Source organism: Rhinoraja longicauda, chromosome 29 (assembly GCF_053455715.1).
Source record: "Rhinoraja longicauda isolate Sanriku21f chromosome 29, sRhiLon1.1, whole genome shotgun sequence".
Classification (NCBI taxonomy): domain Eukaryota; kingdom Metazoa; phylum Chordata; class Chondrichthyes; order Rajiformes; family Arhynchobatidae; genus Rhinoraja; species Rhinoraja longicauda.
Window position 1 is genome coordinate 28,451,964 of NC_135981.1, and position 20,474 is coordinate 28,472,437.

Genomic DNA, 20,474 nt, shown 5'->3' on the forward strand with positions numbered 1-20,474 from the left:
TGGCCTCCACTGCCTTCCGAGGCAGAGAATTCCACAGATCTACAACTCTCTAACTGAAAAAGTTTTTCCTCATCTCCGTTCTAAATGGCCTACCCCTTATTCTTAAACTGTGGCCTCCCCCAACATTGGGAACATGTTTCCTGCCTCTAACGTGTCCAACCCCTGAATAATCTTATATGTTTTAATAAGATCCCCTCTCATCCTTCTAAATTCCAGTGTATACAAGCCTAGTCGCTCCAGTCTTTCAACACATGACAGTCCCGCCATTCCGGGAACTAACCTAGTGAACCAACGCTGCACGCCCTCAATAGCAAGAATATCATTCCTCAAATTTGGAGACCAAAACTGCACACAGTACTCCAGGTGCAGTCTCACTTGGGCCCTGTACAACTGCAGAAGGACCTCTTTGCTCCTATACTCAACTCCTCTTGTTATGAAGGCCAACATTCCATTGGCTTTCTTCACTGCCTGCTGTACCTGCATGCTTCCTTTCAGTGACTGATGCACTAGGACACCCAGATCTCGTTGTACGTCCCCCTTTTCCTAACTTGACACCATTCAGATAATAATCTGCCTTCAAGGGATTTGGGCAGAAGGCAGGCACGGGTTATTAATTGGGGACGATCAGCCATGATCACAATGAATGGCGGTGCTGGCCCGAAGGGCCGAATAGCTTCCTCCTGCACCTATTTTCTATGTTTCTATGTTAATATTCTTACCACCAAAGTGGATAACCTCACACTTATCCACATTAAACTGCATCTGCCATGCATCCGCCCACTCACACAACCTGTCCAAGTCACCCTGCAACCTCAGTACGTCTTTGGATTGTGGGAGGAAACCGAAGATCTCAGAAAAAAACTCTTTGCATCTTCCTCACAGTTCACACTGCCACCCAGCTTTATGTCATCTGCAAATTTGCTAATGTTACTTTTAATCCCTTCATCCAAGTCATTAATGTATATTGTAAAAGCTGCGGTCCCAGCACCGAGCCTTGTAGTACCCCACTAGTCACTGCCTGCCATTCTGAAAGGGACCCATTTATCCCCACTCTTTGCTTTCTGTCTGCCAACCAATTTTCTATCCATGTCAGTACCCTACCCCCAATACCATGTGCTCTAATTTTGCCCACTAATCTCCTATGTGGGATCTTGTCGAAGGCTTTCTGAAAGTCAAGGTACACCACATCCACCGGCTCTCCCCTGTTCATTTTCCTAGTTACATTCTCAAAAAATTCCAGAAGATTAGTCAAGCATGATTTCCCCTTCATAAATCCATGCTGACTCGGAACGATCCTGTTACTGCTATCCAAATGCTACGCAAATTTTGTCTTTTATAATTGACTCCAGCATCTTCCCCACCACTGATGTCAGACTAACTGGTCGATAATTTCCTGTTTTCTCTCTCTCTTCTTTCTTAAAAAGTGGGATAACATTAGCTACCCTCCAATCCACAGGAACTGATCCTGAATCTATAGAACATTGGAAAATGATCACCAATGCACTCCATGATTTCTAGCACAACTTCCTTAAGTACCCTGGGATGCAGACCATCAGGCCCTGGGGATTTATCAGCCTTCAGTCCCATCAGTCTACCCAACACCATATCCTGCCTAATGTGAATTTCCTTCAGTTTCTCCGTCACCCTAGGATCTCTGGCCACTAGAACATCTGGGAGATTGTTCGTATCTTCCTTAGTGAAGACAGATCCAAAGTACCGGTTCAACTCGTCTGCCATTTCCTTGTTCCCCATAATAAATTCCCCTGCTTCTGTCTTCAAGGGACCCACATTTGCCTTGACTATTTTTTTCGTCTTCACATACCTAAAGAAGCTTTTACTATCCTCCTTTATATTATTGGCTAGTTTACCCTCGTACCTCATCTTTTCTCCCCGTATTGTCTTTCTAGTTATCTTCTGTTGCTCTTTAAAAGAGTCCCAATCCTCTGGCTTCCCACTCTTCTTTGCTATGTTGTACTTCTCTTTTATTTTTATGCTGTCCTTGACTTCCCTTGTCAGCCACGGTTGCCTCTTACTCCCCTTAGAATCTTTCCTCCTCTTTGGGATGAACTGATCCTGCACCTTCTGTATTATTCCCCCGAATACCTGCCATTGCTGTTCCACTGTCTTCCCTGCTAGGGCCTCCTTCCAGCCAAATCTGGCCAGCTCCTGCCTCATGCCTCTGTAATCCCCTTTGCTATACTGTAATACTGACACTTCTGATTTTCCCTTCTCCCTCTCAATTTAAGTAGATTAAAACATCATATTATGATCACTGCCTCCTAATGGCTCTTTTACCTTGAGTTCTGTTATCAAATCAGGTTCATTACACAACACTAAATCCAGAATTGCCTTCTCCCTGGTAGGCTCCATTACAAGCTGTTCTAAGAATCCATCTCGAAGGCACTCCACCAACTCCCTTTCCTGGGGTCCAGTACCAACCTGATTTTCCCAGTCTACCTGCATGTTGAAATCTCCCATAACCACCGTAGCATTACATTTGCTACATGCCAATTTTAACTCTTGGTTTAACTTGCACCCTAAGTCGAGGCTACTGTTTGGAGGCCTGTAGATAACTCCCATTAGGGTCTTTTTACCCTTACTATTCCTCATTTCTATCCATACTGATTCTATATTGAATTGAATTGAATGGTTTGTTGGCACATTAGCGAAGAACGCTTGCATTCCGAAGGTATGCAAATAGTCGCCAACTAAAGGGCACTTACAAAGTTACAAATTCCCCCCCACCCTCCATGCCAGTTCCCCCATTGTTCTCATCCCTCTCCCCTCCCCCCTCCTCCCAATCCAGGTCCCCATCGTCCATTGTCCTCCCCCTCCCTCACGGTGGCCCCTCCATGCCGGGTCCGCCTTTGTTCCTTCCCTCGGCAGCGACGTCCTCACTTCCCCGTGTCCCTCCTCATCCTTTATTCGGCGCCATCATAGACCGCCGCACGACCTCTCCACTAACGTTGCCGGGACCTCTCTGGACACGCGCCTCCATGCCGCCGGGCCGGGCCCCAGCTGTGGGCTCTGACGACCCCGGCTCCTAGGCCAGTGGGCTTCATTGACCCGCGAGGCACGGGCTGCGAGGCTTCTGCCCGCGAGGCACGGGCGCGAGGCACGGGGGAGGGGGGGCTCGGCTTCTCAGTGGCACCACCGGAAGGCATACACCCCCATCTATGCTGCATCAGGTTCCATGGCTCAGGCTGACCCTGGATGGGTACTCTGTGTATTTGGAGCAGGTTGGGCACACATTGACCATGGTTGTTCTCTTACTTTGACAGGTAAATATCATACGGTCTACAAGCATGGCAACCATACTAATCATAATTGGTGAGCAGGTAAGAAATGAAAGTTAGTTCTGAAACAATGAGCCTTACTGTTTCCAATTTGGAGACATGACGACACGGGTAAAATAGCCACTGCAACTAACAACTGTCTAACCATCTGAGTCGGGAAGGGTGGGGGAGACTGAAAGCTGTATCCTGCTGTAATCCCACACCACATTACTACTTCTATTGGCTGTTAGGTGCATTGGGACTTGCTGAGTCATGCGATGCACTGTTTTGGTTTTAGAGATACAGCGCAGAAACAGGCCCTTCGGCCCACCGTGTCTGCACCGACCAGCGATCCCCGCACATTAACACTATCCTACACACACTGGGAACAATTTACAATTATACCACACCAACTAACCTGCAAACCTGTACGTCTTTGGAGTGTGAGAGGAAACCCACATAAAACCCGCGTGGTCAAAGGAAGAACGTACAAACTCCGTACAGACAGCACCCATTGTTAGGTTCAAACCCGGGTCTCTGGCGCTGTAAGGCAGCAACTCTACCACTACACCACCGTATAAATGCAGATTCTTACTTTCTGTTGAAGACAAATTTTAAGCCGGTTTTAACATGCCCGGTATTAATAAGCACATTTCTAATCCCATTTATCCTTCTTCTGTTAAATACTTTCATTTGCCCTGAACTTCAACGCCCACTTTAATATATGAACGATGATATATTCTCATCCCTGATTTAGTAATAGCCACCTACATTAGCTGTAGAGCAGAAGATGATTTTAATATTATTTTGCAGCAAACAAATAAGACTGAAAATAAACACAAAATGCTGGAGTAACAGTGGTCAGGCAGCATCTATGGAGAAAAGGAATGGAAGACCCTGAAGAAGGGTCTCGACCCGAAATGCCACCCATTCCTTTTCTCCAGAGATGCTGCCTGAGCCGCTGAATTACTCCAGCATTTTGTGTCTGTCTTTGTATAAACTAGTATCTGCAGTTCCTTCCTACACAAGTTAAAGACTGTTGTGATGCTCCCTCTGGTGGTGTGTGAGAGTACAGCAAAGAGTCTGGAAGAGAAACCAAAGGTCCCACACTTCATGTTTCTCAACATAGAAGGTGTCTGTTCGGCCCATCTAGTCTGTGTCAGCTCTCAGAGCATTCCATTCATTGCCATTCTCCCATTTATGTCACTGTTACCCTCTAAAGACAATTTACTCCACCTTATTAATCTACCAGCATTGCTTTTAATGTGAGAGGGAGTCAGAACACGAGCAGAAAATGGGAATGGGAATAATGAGTTGAGTTTGAGTTTCATTTAGTCTGAATCTAGTGTTAGAGATGAGAACAGAAATTCCCAAACAATCTTAGGCAATGCCACACCTTCCCCATCATTTCACTTCATTCAAAGCCACTTCTGGTATTCACACCTGATTATTGCAAAACGTCTTTAATGTTCAAAGGTTTCAAGTGCACATAAATACATGGGGTGTGCATGCACAGTACGTATTCCACTAATATTCAATCATCATGCGTTTAATAAATGACTCGTACTAACTTCTACATACACCATGGAAACCATACTGTCTGGTTGCTTCACCGGTTGCTTTTGGAACAGCTCTGCCCACGACCGCAATGAAATTGCAGAGTTGTGGATGTAGCCCAGACTCCATAGACTAGACTCCCCACCATTTAGTCCATCCACACTTAATGATGCCGACATAATCAAAGACTTGTCCCTCCCTGGTCAATCTATCTTCTCCCTGCTCCTGTCTGACAGAAGGTACAGAAGCTTGAAAGCACGCACTACCAGACTCAGGGAGTGCTTCTCCCCCTCTGTTATCAGGCTTCTGAATGGATCTTCCATAAACGAGGGTTCTGTCTGATTCACCTCAACCCCATTGCACACATTGGACTTCTAAATGGAACTGGTGCGCTCCGATGCTGAGAACGATATTCTGTACTCTGTATCTTCCCCTGTGCTCTACCTACTCTACTTGCATTTGTTTTGATTGTATTTATGTATCATTTTATCTAATCTGATCGGATTGCATGCAAGGTAAATCTTTTCACCATGCATTGGTACGTGACAACAGTGAACCTAAACGTTTAATATAAAACAAATAGAACTACCTGCCTCCTATTATGCCAGTGGAAACAATGAGAAGACATGTTGTCCAATGTAGGAAAGCTAATGCCTTCATTGTCACCACTATGGTTTTGCTTTGCAGGTGGCAGCGTACTTTGGCTATGCAGTGGCTGTTGTGGATATAAACAGTGATGGGTAAGGATCTGTTGCCTCTGAATATAAAAGCTTACAATTGCTTGCTGGATCCCTGGATATCTTACGGACTGATCAGAGATACAGATTCAGAGATACAGTGCAGAAAAAGGCCCTTCGGCCCACTGAGTCCATGCCAGCCAGCAATTCCTGCATATTAACTCTATCCTAAACATACTAGGGCCAATTTACATTTATACCAAGCTAATTAGGGTGGCACGGTGGCGCAGCGGTAGAGTTGCTGCCTTACAGCGCTTTCAGCACCGGAGAGGCGAGTTCGATCCCATCTGTGCAGAGTTTGTACGTTCTCCCAGTGACTGTCTGGGTTTTCTCCGAGATCTTTGGTTTCCTCCTACACTCCAAAGACGTACAGGTTCGTAGGTTAATTGGTTGGCTTGGTATAAATGTAAATTGTCCCTGTTGTGTAGGGCAGTGTTAATGTGCAGGGATTGCTGGTCGGTGTCGACCCGTTGGGCAGAAGGGCCTGTTTCTGCGCTATAACTCTAACCTGAACTAAACAAAAAAATAAACCTACAAACCTGTACGTCTTTGGAGTGCGAGGAAAAACCGGAGATCTCGGAGGAAACTCACGGGGAGAATGTACAAACTCCGTACAGACAGCACCTGTAGTCGGGATCGAACCCGGGTCTCGGGCGCTGAAAGCACTGTAAGGCAGCAACTCTACCGCTGCGCCACCGTGGGGCTTCGGGCAGATACAATTGCTCACCTTCTATTGTGTGTGTTTGCTTCAACAACTCGCACTTGCCTCCATGTCCCTCAGTCCTTCCTGAAACTCCCAGCTCATCTTCCCTCTGCTCCTCTGCCTCCTGGTTTACCAAGCATAAGCTCTGTAACTCCATCTTCGTGGAGGCAGGTGGTTATACAACATGCAAGCAAGCCCTTTGACCCAACTCGTCCATGCCAACTATGGTGCGTACCTGAGTTTGTCCTCCCACCAATTCAGCTCTACCTTCACTGCAGGGCCGTTTTTACAGCATTATGGGCCCCCGGGCAAAGCAGTGTACTGGGGCCCCTACCGTTACTCTCCCCCACCCCCCTTTCCCTACCAGCCCCCCCCCCCCTGTCGTGCCAGCGAAAAGCACTTACCGAAAAGCACTTAGCGATGGACTTAGGGTGCTACATTGTTGCAAAAAGCACTTACAGATCGCTGTGAGAAGCACTTAGGGACCGAAAATGTTGCGAAAAAAGCACTTATTGAACCTACATTTTTAAAGTAGTATTTATTTATTGCAAGTCACTTAACATACACAGATCAGCATGGGGCCCCTATGCTCGTGGGGCCCCGGGCAAGTGCCCATCAGGCCCATGCGTTAAGACGGCCCTGCTTCACTGGCACAAAGCTCGATCACTTTGAGTCATAGTCATAGAGTGAAACAGCATGGAAGCAGGCCCTTCGGCCCAATTTACCTATGCCGACATAAATGCCCCATCTACACTAGTCCCACCTGCCCATGTTCGGCCAACATCCCTCTAAACCTTTCCTATCCATGTACCTGTCCAAATGTCTTTTAAAGACTTCAGTGAGGAATTTGTTCCACGTTGCTCTGCTGCCTGTTTTCAGGCATCCAGATTTCTTAAACCTTCGCTCACTCCGTGAAGTGATCATTGTAATATCTTACCATAAGGAGAGAAAGGCTCTCAGTGTCATGGTCATAGTGTGGAAACAGGCCCTTCGGTCCAACTTGCTCACACCGACCAACAATGTCCCAGCTACACTAGTCCCACTTACCTACGCTTGGTCCATATCCCTCCAAACCTGTCCTATCCATGTACCTGTCTAACTGTTTCTTAAACGATGGGATAATCCCATCCTCAACTCCCTCCTCTGGCAGCTTGTTCCATACACCCACCACTCTCTGTGTGAAAAAGTTACTCCTATTAGATCTTTTCGCCTTCACCTTGAACCTATGTCCTCTGGTCCTCGATTCCCCGACGCTGGGCAAGAGACTGTGCATCTACCCGATCTATTCCTCTCATGGATTTTGTACACCTCTATAAAATCCTCCCTCATCCTCCTACGCTCCATGGAATAGAGACCCTGTCTACTCAACCTCTCCCTATAGCTCACACCCTCTAGTCCTGGCAACAGGACTAAATCTTTTCTGAACCCTTTCAAGCTTGACAATATCTTTCTTAATCGAGGAGGCCATTTGGAGCATTGTTTAGAATCCTAGACTAAAGGATTAATTAAAGGAAGTTTTTGGTACATTGGCCTTCATCAGTCAGGGTATTGAGTATAGATGTTGGGATCTTTGTTCAGTTTAGTTTAGTTTAGAGAAACAGGCCCTTCGGCCCACCGAGTCCGCACCGACCAGCGATCCCCCACATTAACACAAGCCTACACGCACTCGGGACAATTTACACTTATATCAAGTATACAAACCTAAGCCAATTAACCTACAAACCTGTACGTCTTTGGAGTGTGGGAGGAAACCGAAGATCTCGGAGAAACCCCACGTGGGTCACGGGGAGAACGTACAAACTCCGTACAGACGGCACCCGTAGTCAGGATCGAACCCAGGTCCCCCGGGCCAGATCAGTGGCTGGTTCTTAGTGAGTTTAGATGTTGTAGCAGAACTTTGTAGGGTTGTACTGTAGTCTAGACTTCAGTAAAGTTTATAAATTGTCCCTACTGTGTGTAAGATAGTGTTTGTGTTGGGGGATCGCTGGTCGGCACAGGCTCGGTGATCTGAAGGGCCTGTTTCTGCGCTATATCTCTAAACTAATCCAAAATGGCGAGACCACCCCACAGTGATCTCTCTCTACCATCAGTGCCGAGTGCATTCACATCTGCTGTAAGATTCACATAAATAACCTACAGTAATAAAAAGGAACTGCAGATGCTGGATTATACCAATGATAGAAACAAAGTGCTGGAGTAACTTAAAGTCGCAGCTTGCCGTTTTAGTGTAGAATTGTTATCTCTTTTATCTCACCATGTAAAGACTTGGCAGGACTTTGCATTGGCATCCTCCAATAACTTTGTTCTCATGACCATACCTCAGTGTATAATTCTGATTGATGCTTTTAGCCATATTTATATTTAGCATTCAATTGGACCCGTGTTGAAAATGTTGGCAATATTTGAATAAGTAATAATTTCTACATTATATTCAGGATGAAAAGACCATGTGTGCTGCAAATTATATCAGAATATGCATTGAAATTAAATTGCAGTAACCATACTCCTATAGCACCTCAAGCGCACAGTGAACATACTTTAATAGTTTAGTTTAGTTTAGAGATATAGAGCAGCAACAGGCCCTTCGGCCCACCGAGTCTGCACTGACCCAGTGATCCCCACACATTAACACTATCCTACACACTCTAGGGACAATTTACACATACACCAAGCCAATTAACCTACAAACCTGTACGACTTTGGAGTGTGGGAGGAAACCGAAGATCTCGGAGAAACCCACGCGGTCACGGGGAGAACGTACAAACTCTGTACAGACGGCGCCCGTAGTCGGGATTGAACCCTGGTCTCTGGCACTGCAACTCTACCGCTGCACCACTGGGACCGCCGCCATTATGTTCAGGATACAGTGGTGTGTCCTGAGCATAAGTTAGACTGTACCCCTAATGAACTGTAAAACTATACCCCTAACATATCGCAGAACTGCATCCCAACATCAAAAAGAGAATGATATGGCAACATGCATTAGTATTATTCCCCAATATTGCCACTACACTCCCATTGGGCAAAAAGTATAGAAGTGTGAAAAAGCACACCTCCAGATTCAAGGACAGTTTCTTCCCAGCTGTGATCAGGCATCACAACTAAGCAGTCCTGAGCTACTATCTACCTCATTGGAGATCTATTCACAAAATGCTGGAGTAACTCAGCAGGTCAGGCAGCATTCTCCTGAGATGCTGCCTGACCTGCTGAGTTACTCCAGCACTTTGTGAATAAATACCTTCGATTTGTACCAGCATCTGCAGTTATTTTCTTACACTCATTGGAGATCTACCTCATTGGAGACCCTCGGACTATATTTGATCGTACATTACTAGACTTTATCTTGCACTAAACGTTATTCACATAATTCCCATCATGTGTCTGTACACTGGATGGCTCGAGTGTAATCATGTATTGTCTTTCCGCTGACTGGTTAGCACGCAACAAAAGCTTTTCACTGTACCTCGCTCGGTACACGTGACAATAAACTAAAATAAACTAAACAACATACCCAGAGAAGAATATCATACTTGTTATGGATATGTACCCAAATACATCATGGAACAGAATGGAATGGATCTGTTGCAAACACATCACATCGCAGCACTGCAAAAGAAGGGCTTGTACTTCACAGTGTTGAGTTGTGGGTATTTATTCTTATTTATGTGCCTTAACATCAAATCATGAGAGGCATATATCGGGTAGAAGCACAGAGTCCCTAGCCGAGACTTGGGGAACCGAGGTCCAGGTGACATAGGTTTAAGGTGAAGGGAAAAGATTTAATAGGAATCTGAGGGGTAGGTTTTTCACACAAAGGGTGGTGGGTGCATGGAACAAGCTGCCGGAGAGGGTGGTTAATGCAGGGACCATCACAACGTTTAAGAAACAGTTGGACAGGTACATGGATAGGACCGGTTTGGAGGGGGGCTATGGACTGAACGCAGGCAGATGGGACTAGTGTTGGCCGGTGTGGGTAAGTTGGGCTGCAGTGCCTGTTCTGTATGACTCTATGACTCTCTGACTCTATATAAGTCATTATTAAGAGGTCGTGGATTATGGTTAATGTGAGATATTCTTTTTATAAAAGGGAAGAATAAAACTGAGGAAAGAATCCAGGATAATATTGCTCAAAAACTCCCAGTTAATGCCATATTGATTTTAGATATCCATATGATCCTGGTACCAACACATAACCTTTCAGTTTAATTTATTTGGATGTTATGACAGGCTATTTATGGGCTTTCTCTCTGTCTGCTGCACAGGAAAGATGATATTCTAGTTGGAGCTCCGCTGTTCATGAGCCAAGGACAGGATGACAAACTGCACGAGTTGGGGCGGCTTTACCTTTACCTACAGGAGCAGCCTGGAGCCTTCAAAAAACCACACCAGACCTTCACCGGGACTGACAAGTTTGGCAGGTTTGGCAGTGCCATAGCCAGCCTTGGCGACATCGATTACGACGGATACAAGGGTATGAAGTGCACCGACGACAGGCACGAAACTCAGCGGGTCAGACAGGAGAAAATCTCTGAAGAAGGGTCTCGACCCGAAACGTCACCTATTCTTCCTCCAGAGATGCCGTCTGACCCGTTGAGTTACTCCAGCTTTTTGTGTCTATCTTTCGTTTAAATTAGCATCTGCAGTTTCTTCCGACACAAGTGCACAGGACAGTGGTGGGAAAAACGTACACAGCTCACACTCACAGAGATGAAAGTGTGTAAACTGTACAGACCTAGGGCACATGGTGTCATAAATCATCCACTATATACATGTGCAAAAGGATTTTTGCATGTTTTTAAACATTTTAAAATTGTTTCTGTCTCCATTTTGGAGCTACAATTTATAGCCGAGAGTCACCCGTTGGTTCAGTCTACCTCTCAACTAAAATTAAATTGTACGCAATCTGCAAAGGTCCCAGGTCAAATGGTTTATATTCAACCAGCTGTGCAAAGTGTACATTGCATTTAACCCTAACCAGTGGCGCGTCGGTAGAGTTGCTGCCTTACAGCGCCAGAGACCCGGGTTTGATCCTGACTACGGGTGCTGTCTGTACAGAGTTTGTTCGTTCTCCCCATGACCTGCATGGGTTTTCCCCAAGATCTTCGGTTTCCCTCCTCACCCCAAAGACCTACAGGTTTGTAGGTTAATTGGGTTGGTGCAAATGTAAAATAATTGTCCCGGGTGTGTGTAGGATAGTGTTAGTGTTCGAGGATCGCTGCTCAGTGTGGACTCGGTGGGCTGAAGGGTCCTTTTCATCACTGTATCTCTAAACTAAACTAAGAAAGCCATGTTGGAATATGATTCTGTCTCTAGATTTATTACACTGATCCACACGGCCTTAGTATATTGTAGCTCTTGATCATAGACTTGATTTGATTTCAAACACGATTGCTTGTACCTCACTCCTTCATGGCATTCACCCATGTTTGGACACGATGCAATGAGGCCTGGATGCTGTTTCCAAAGCCTCTAGTTCCTGACAACACTGAGAAATTCGGCATGTCTCCAAAGAGGAGACATAATTTTAAGGCAGAGATAAATATATTCTTGATTAATGCGGGTGTCAAAGGTTATGGGAAGAAGGCAAGAGAATAGGGTTAGGAGAGAGAGAGCTAGATCAGCCATGATTGAATGGCGGAGTTGACTTGATGGGCCGAATGGCCTAATTCTACTCCTATCACATGACTCTTACAAACTTCTACAGGTGCACCACAGAAACCATACTGTCAGGTTGCATCACAACTTGGTTTGGGAACAGCCCTGCACAAGAGTTACAGACGTAGCCCAGTCCATCACCCAGGCCAGACTCGCCATCATTGACTCCATCTACACTTCACGCTGCCTCAGCAAAGTCAGGACGTTGATGATCCACTGACAGAGGGGTTCAGGCACAGTCAGCTGGGTGAGTTTGTAGTGTAGTAGCTCTGGCACAATGGTGTTAAAAGCAGAGCTAAAGTCCACAAACAGAATCCTGGCATAGGTCCCCTTGTGGTCTAGGTGCTGGAGGATGAAGTGCTGGCCTAGGTTGACTGCATCGTCCACCGATCTATTGGCCCTGTATGCAAACTGCAGGGGGTCCAGCAGGGGGTTTGTGATGTATTTCAGGACGTCCTTCCTCAAATTAGGAGTGCAAAACTGCACACAAAACTCCAGATGTGGTTTCACCAAGGCCCTATACAACTGCAGAAGGACTATCGAGTCCACATCTCAAGATTAGATATTGTTCAGCCAGAGATGAACACACTTCTCCGCATCTTCATCGTAGGCAGCGAGTTCGGCAGTTGTGCATTTGTTTTCCAGTTGGGGGCATTTCAGCAGATGTTCCACCGTTTGTGGTTCAATGCCACATTCGCAGGTGACACCATTGAAGTTATATATCCCCACTTGTTTAGAGAGGCCTTGGCTCTGCAAACACCAGTTCTCAATCGATTGAGGCATTTCCATCTGGCCCAGCCTGCGTTTGCACCAGGAGTGAGGTGCTCACTTGCCGTTAGTCCCATGGTAGTTGAGGGAGGTAGAGTGGATATTCTAGCACCCCATATGGAGACACGTGCTTCACTTGTTCAATGCCAGCCTCAAGAAGAGTCATGCAGTTAAGAAAACTTCTCCACTTTAGGTGGCTCGGAAATGGTGTCTGGCCAAACATTGGATGTGGTTCATCTGTTACCTGCCGCTGTCTCCTTCAGGCTGGCTCCTGCTCTCCTGGTGTCTGGCAGGGCCATGCCTGCCAGGTGGTCTAGGCTGTCAGTACTTGTTGGCACAGATTACTGAGCAACATCGAGGGTTTCAGATGAAAAGGAAATGAATTGGATTTAGTTCATATGATTAGAACTGTAATATTTCCTTCCTCGGAGCTACTTGTGATCTTCTTTATTTAAAATATATCTGCTGACATTATTTGTTACAGTACCAGAGTTGGATAGAGTCATAGTACCAGAGCCATACAGCACGTAAACAGGCCCTTCGGCCCAACTTGCCCATGCCGACCAAGATGCCCCATCTACACTAGTCTCACCTGCTTGCGTTTGGCTCATATCCCATTAAAGCTATCTTATCCATGCACCTGTCCAAATGTTTCCTGAACGTTGTGATAGTACAATGGTATTGAAATATCGGTGTCCTTGCAGATGTAGCAGTTGGAGCTCCATTGGCCGGTGAAGATGGCAATGGCAGGGTGTTTATTTACCTGGGACATGCGACTGGACTCCACCAAAGACCATTCCAACAACTGAAGGGGATGTGGGCCACTGATGTGAAGTCGGCAGCATTTGGCTTTTCATTGAAAGGAGGTCTGGATATCGATTCAAATAATTTCCCAGGTAAAGTCTTAAATCTCCTTATCTCCCGCATGTGGTTATTATTATTACCTGGGGAGCAGGTAGTTAAAATACCAGGAAGCCATCATTATTTCTGCCAAAAGACAATATTTACACTGAGGAAGTTACAGGTAGGCATGGCCTGTGGGTTTTAGTGTGCAAATTTCCATGGCTAGTCATGCTAGATTGTAATAATGCACAGTCTTTCCACTGACTGGTTAACACGCAACAAAAAGCTTTTAGCTGCACCTTAGTACACGTGGCAATAAACTAAACTAAACTAAACTAAACTAAACACAGATTCATAAACAATAAGAACAACATTTAACTTGTTAAAACACAGTTCAATGTTATATCTTAGCCCCGCAGCTAAGCATTTCTCATGGATAGTTTAGCAATAACAATGCTCTTTTTTAAAATTAGATTTAGATGAAATGGTATGGGGAGGGGTTGGGAAAAGCAAAGGTAAATGGATGGGTGATGTTTTGGGTGGAGACCCTTCATCGAGACTGAAAGAGTAGAGGGGAAGTAGCCAATGTAAAGAGATGGGGCGAGAGAGGAGGGGAAGAGCTGGCTAGTGATCGGAGGGTACAGGTTGGAAGGTGATTATCAGATCACAATGGGGGAGGGAGGAGTGGAGATGGGGACAGAGGCTGGGGGGTGATGTGCAGAACAAAAGGCTGCAGAGTCTGGAATCTGATAGGCAAGATAGACGGGGAGGGGGGGGAGGTGTGAGGGGTGGTGGCAAGTGGGAACAGCAGGAGGAGAGGAGAGGTGAGGGGGGGTGAGGGGTGGTGGCAAGTGGGAACAGCAGGAGGAGGGGAGAGGTGAGGGGGGGGTGAGGGGTGGTGGCAAGTGGGAACAGCAGGAGGAGGGGAGAGGTGAACAATGGGAGGGGAGGGCATCCAGTGGGAGGAGTATATGGAGAGTTAGATTTAGCTCTAAGAGCTAAGGGAATCAAGGATATGGGGTAAAAGCAGGAGCGGGGTATTGATTTTGGATGATCCGCCATGATCATATTGAATGGCGGTGCTGGCTCGGAAGGGCCGAATGGCCTACTCCTGCACCTATTTTCTACGTTTCTATGGGGAGGGGTTAACAGCATGATTGGGGGTGGGTAGGGGGAGAGGTGGAAAGATGAGGGTGTGACAGAGGGCCGGTCAGTAGGAGGGGAGAGAAAGAGGCAGAGTAGTGCAGATTATCTGAAATTGGAGACTTCAGTATTCATGCCATTGGATTGGATACCAGAGTCATAGAAACAAGCCCTTCACTGCAACATCCATGCCGACCCAGATACCCCATCTAAGCTTGTCTCATTTGCCAATATCCCTCCTATCCATGTACCTGTCCAAGTGTTCCTTGTGATGTTATAGTACCTGCCTCACCTACCTCCTTTACACGAAGGACCTCAGAGATACAGCGTGGAAACAGGCCCTTCGGCCCACTGAGTCCGTGCCGACCAGCGACCACCCCGTGCACTAGCACTATCCTACACACTAGGGATAATTTACAAGTTACCAAAGCCAATTAACCTACAAACCTGTATGCCTTTGGAGAGTGGGAGGAAACCGGATCACCCGGAGAAAACCCACGCGGTCACAGGGAAAACGTACATACTCTGTATAACAACACCCGTGATCAGGATCGAACCCGGGTCTCTGGAGCTCTAAGGCAGCAACTCTACCGCTGTGCCATGGCTCCACCCCTCGAACAGCTCATTCCACATGCCCACCACCCTCTCAGTGAAAACGATGCCCGTCAGGTTCCTGTTAAATCTTTCCCCCCTCACCTTCAACCTATGTCCTCTGATTCTCGATTCCCCTACTCTGAGTAAAAGACTGTGCATTCACCCGACCTATCTTATACACCTCTATAAGAAAATAACTGCAGATGCTGGTACAAATCGATTTATTCACAAAATGCTGGAGTAACTCAGCAGGTCAGGCAGCATCTCGGGAGAGAAGGAATGGGTGACGTTTCGGGTCGAGACCCTTCTTCAGACTGATGTCGGGGGTGGGACAAAGGAAGGATATAGGTGGAGACAGGAAGATAGAGGGAGATCTGGGAAGGAGGAGGGGAAGGGAGGGACAGAGGAGCTATCTGAAGTTGGAGAAGTCGACGTTCATACCACCGGGCCGCAAACTGCCCAGGCGAAATATGAGGTGCTGCTCCTCCAATTTCCGGCGGGCCTCACTATGGCACTGGAGGAGGCCCATGACAGAGAGGTCAGACTGGGAATGGGAGGGGGAGTTGAAGTGCTGGGCCACCTCTATAATATAACCCCCCACCCCATAGACGCCAACACTCCACGGAATAAAATCCTAACCTGACCAATCTCACCCTCGAGTCCTGAAAACGTCCTGGTAAAACAGCCATGATTGGAGGGGCTGTTGCTCTAGTTCACTGGGACACTGCCTTGCAACGTGAGCTGATACCGCCCTCTAATGGAGAGCACAGTGTTTACAAGGAAACATAACTTTGTCCACCTTGGCCTACGTGATCTTCCCGTTGCAAAATACTTGAATTCCCCTTCCCATTCCCACACTGACCTTCCTGTCCTGGGCCTCCTCCACTGGCAGAATGAGGCCAAATACTAATTGGGGGAACAGTACCTCACATTTTGCCTGGGCATCTTACACCCCAGCAGTATGAATATTGATTTCTCTAACTTCAAGAGACCTTGGCATCCCCTCTCTCTCCGTCGCTCCCCCGCCCTAGTCGTTGTACTAGTTTCACTGTTGTTATGTTGAGTTTCACTGTCTGTGTAACTCGTTATCACCTACCCTTCCGCCAACAATGGACCATTGTGAGCTCCACCATCCCATGATTATTGTTGCTTTTTGCATATCGTTCATTCATTTTTCCTATGTACCGTCTATACCTCTTGTTTCCCTTTCCCCGACTCTCAGTCTGCAGAAGGGTTTCGACCTGAAACGTCACCCATTCCTTCTCTCCAGAGATGTTGCCCGTCCCGCTGAGTTACTCCAGCGTTTTGTATCTATCTTCGACTTAAAACAGCATCTGCAGTTTCTTCCTACACACTAGCAAATGATTGATTGTTTTTACACCTCGGTAGAATACTCCTGTCTTTAGCAAACTGGCACACCTTGTGTGTGGCATGAGCATTGTGTAATGAGCTATGAAGGAAACAAATAGGAAACTACATTGGGCAAAGATGGTACCAGAATTAAACCTGTACATGTTAGAGTGACTAGCAATAGAAGCTAGGAAGACTATTTCAACTATCTAGACCAGGAAGCTTGCTGCCTGCTTCAATGCCCCAGAGGTTGTGAGTTGATGCTGAGTAATGGATGGAAATCAATAATCAGTGGAATCATTGACTCACTGAGAAAGCCGACATTGTGCAGCACAGTGACACAGCTGGTAGAGCTTCTGCCTCACAGCACCAGAGACCCGGGCTCGATCCTGACCTCGGGTGCTGTCTGTGTGGAGTTTGCACGTTCTCCCTGTGACTGCGTGGGTTTGCTCTAGGTGCTCTGGTTTCTTCCCACGTCACAAAGACGAGCGGGTTTGTAGATTAAGAAAATAACTGCAGATGCTGGTACAAATCGAAGGTATTTATTCGCAAAGTGCTGGAGTAACTCAGCAGGTCTGGCAGCATCTCGGGAGAGAAGGAATGGGTGATGTTTCGGGTCGAGACCCTTCATCAGTCTGAAGAAGGGTCTCAACCCGAAACGTCACCCATTCCTTCTCTCCCGAGATGCTGCCCGACCTGCTGAGTTACTCCAGCACTTTGTGAATAAATACCTTCGGGTTTGTAGATTAATTGGATTCCATAAATTGTCCCTAATGTGTTGGGTGTGGATGTGAAAGTGGGAAAACATAGAACTAGTGTGAACGGTGATCAATGGCCGGCAGGGATCTGATGGGTCGAAGGGCCTGCTTCCCTGATGCACCTTTCAATCAATCAATCAATCAACCAATCAATCAATCAATCAATCAATCACCAAGAAACTAGGTGAGCATTGAAATCACCAAGGCGTAGTTGTGTGCTGGCCAAGTGGTGGTACATGGGATTAGTGTGGATGGATGACTTATGGTCAACATGCATTAAGTGAGGCAAAGGGCCTGTTACTGTGCTGTGTAGTGTTGCCAACTGTCCCGTATTAGCCGGGACATCCCGTATTTTGGGCTAAATTGGTTTGTCCCTTATGGGACCGCCCTTGTCCCGTATTAGGCCCGGGGGGTGCTGTGGGCCCAGACGCAGTGGGCCCGGACGCTGTGGGCCCGGACAGTGTAGGTCCGGACAATGTAGGTCTGGACAATGTAGGTCCAGACAGTGTCGGTCCGGAGGCCTGGGCGTCACCTAACGGAGGTTGCTTAGCAATCCGCCTCCCGGCCCGGGCGGCCACCATTGGTGGAGCGGGAGCACGTGGCCGCTGGCTGGGGAGGTCACATGGGGCGCGGGGCGGTGACGTCACCTTGTCCCGTACCTGGTGCTATGTGACTCTAGGACTGATCCCAGTACCGGTGGGACTGTGGCCTGCAAAACCACCATTGTCATTAACCCTTCCCTCCCCTATCTAGCACAGTATCCATACCCACCGCACAGTCAGCAACTTGGCTGCGGTCTCAGGCAATGGGTTGGGAAGATTGTAACAAGTTTTACAGACTCAGACTGGGTAATAATCTTCAATGCTGTGAGGCAGTTCTGTGACTTCAAAGAAATGCACAGGAATATCAGAGACAAAAGACTGCAGGTGCTACAATGTGGAACAATAAGCAAAGTTCTGAAGGAACGCATTGATGCAGGATCATGGGCCGAAATATTGACAATCTCTTCGCCTCCATAGATGCTGCCTGTCCCGCTGAGTTCCTCCAGCATTTTGTCTTTCTTTCACAGTTAGGGCAGCATGGTGGTGCAGTGGTAGAGTTGCTGCCTTTACAGCACCAGAGACCCAGGTTCAGTCCTGACTACGGATGATAACTGTATGGTTTATGTATTCTCCCCGTGACCACATGGGTTTTCTCCAGGTGCTCTGGTTTCCTCTCACACTCCAAGGACTTACAGGTTTGTAGGTTAATAGGCTTTAGTAAAAATTGTAAATTGTCCCTAATGTGTAGGATAGTGCTAGTTGGTTGCCCTGGACTCGGTGGGTTGAAGGGCCTGTTCCTGTGCTGTATTACTAAAGTCTAAAGTCATATCATAAGGCCCTCTTTAGAACTGTGTGGTTAGTTGCAAGAAGAAGTAGGCGCCATGCTAATGCATTGATGTGTGCCCGTCCTTGTTTTACAGATTTGATTGTCGGTGCCCACAATGCTGACAAAGTGCTGGTGTACAGGTGAGGACCTGTTCCTCTTCAAGTAGTCCCCATCAGCCACATCTCCAAGGATCTTTGTCCCCAATCAAGTGTCCTCTTTACACCTCCAATTTATGGTCTTGTCTCAACCACTTTGGCCTATTGGCCTTCATCAGTCAGAGCATTGAGTACAGAATGTATATGGCATGGTTAGCAAGTTTGCAGATGACACAAAAGTGGGTGGCATTGTAGATAGTGAAGATGGTTGCCAACAATTGCAGCAGGATCCTGATCTGTTGGCCAGGTGGGTTGAGGAATGGTCGATGGAATTTAACAGAGAAATGTGAGGTGTTACATTTTTGGAGCCATAACATGGGCTGAACCTCCACAGTGAACGGCAGGGCGTGGAGTAGATCATCGGGATCGAGGAGTGCAGGTACATAGTTCATTGAAGGAGGCATCACAGGCAGATAGTCAAAAAGACTTGGCACCTTAGCCTTCATCAGTCAAAGCATTGAGTATAGAAGTTGGGAGATTATGTTGCAGTTGTTTAAGACGTGGGTGAGGCCACATGTAGAGTATTGTGTTCAATTTTGGGCACCATGTTATAGGAATGATGGTGTCATGCTGGAAAGGGTGCAGAGAACATTTACGAGGATTTTGCCTGGATTCAAGGACCTGGGCAATATGGTGAGGTTGAGCAGGCGAGGCTTCTATCCTTGGAGCACAGGAAGATGAGGGGTGATCTAATAGATGTGTACAAAATCATGAGAAGGATTGATTGTGTAGACACACAGAGTCTCTTGCCCAGATTAGGTGAATCAAATGACCAGAGGACATGGGTTTAAAGTGAGAGGGGGAAGGTAATCTACACCGGACAGTGTAGGTCCGGGCACAGCGTAACAGAGGTTGCATAGCAACCCACCTCCTAGCCCGGGCGGCCACCATTGGTGGAGCGGGAGCACGTGGCCGCTGGCTGGGTGAGGTCACGTGTGGAGCGGGCGGTGACATCACCTTGTCCCGTATTTGGGAGTGAGGAAGTTGGCACGCCTAGTTGTAAGTCAGTGCCTGACACTACATATGCGTGTGAGGAAGGGAAAGGTGGTGGGCCGATAGGTTGAGATGTAATACAACAGTGCTGACCATGCAAGATGCTACGTTCTTCCCTTTCTCCAACAGGGCAAAACCGGTTGTAACAGCAGAGGTCAAACTCCTCAACATACCAAATACTCTGAATCCCGAATTAAAGTCGTGCAAGTTGCCAAATGCTAACACCCTCGTGACATGGTAAGGCGGGGGGAGGTGGAGAGGGGAGAGAACGAAGGAGGACCTGGTACAGGATACTTTGTGACTGTGTCAGCGCCCTTTATGTGGCTCCTCTTTGCATACCTTGGGTATGTGAAACAAAGAATATCACTTGGAGGGAGGGTGAGGGGAGAGGGGAGGAGGGGGAGGGGAGGAGGAGAGGTTTGGGCCCAAAAGGTCCACTTCGGCTGCTCACTGCCCTCCCTGGAGCACCTGTTCAGCCTACGCTGCCTCAGTAGAGCAGGCAAAATAATAAAAGATCCATCCCACCCCGGCCACCGTCTGTTTGTTCATCTGCCCTCTGGTCGACGTTTCAGGTC

The 20,474-nt window shown here is 47.2% G+C and overlaps 1 protein-coding gene across 1 annotated transcript in view; it reads left to right on the forward strand.

Moving 5' to 3' along the window:
* Window positions 1–20,474, forward strand: part of LOC144607519 (integrin alpha-8-like) — a 139,277-nt gene that overhangs the window by 51,933 nt on the left and 66,870 nt on the right. The window contains exons 10-15 of the mRNA XM_078424418.1: window positions 3,282–3,338; window positions 5,520–5,572; window positions 10,535–10,743; window positions 13,400–13,591; window positions 18,846–18,891; window positions 20,029–20,136. Of these exons, the coding sequence (XP_078280544.1) occupies window positions 3,282–3,338; window positions 5,520–5,572; window positions 10,535–10,743; window positions 13,400–13,591; window positions 18,846–18,891; window positions 20,029–20,136 (665 nt within the window). The remainder of the gene's footprint in view (window positions 1–3,281; window positions 3,339–5,519; window positions 5,573–10,534; window positions 10,744–13,399; window positions 13,592–18,845; window positions 18,892–20,028; window positions 20,137–20,474) is intronic.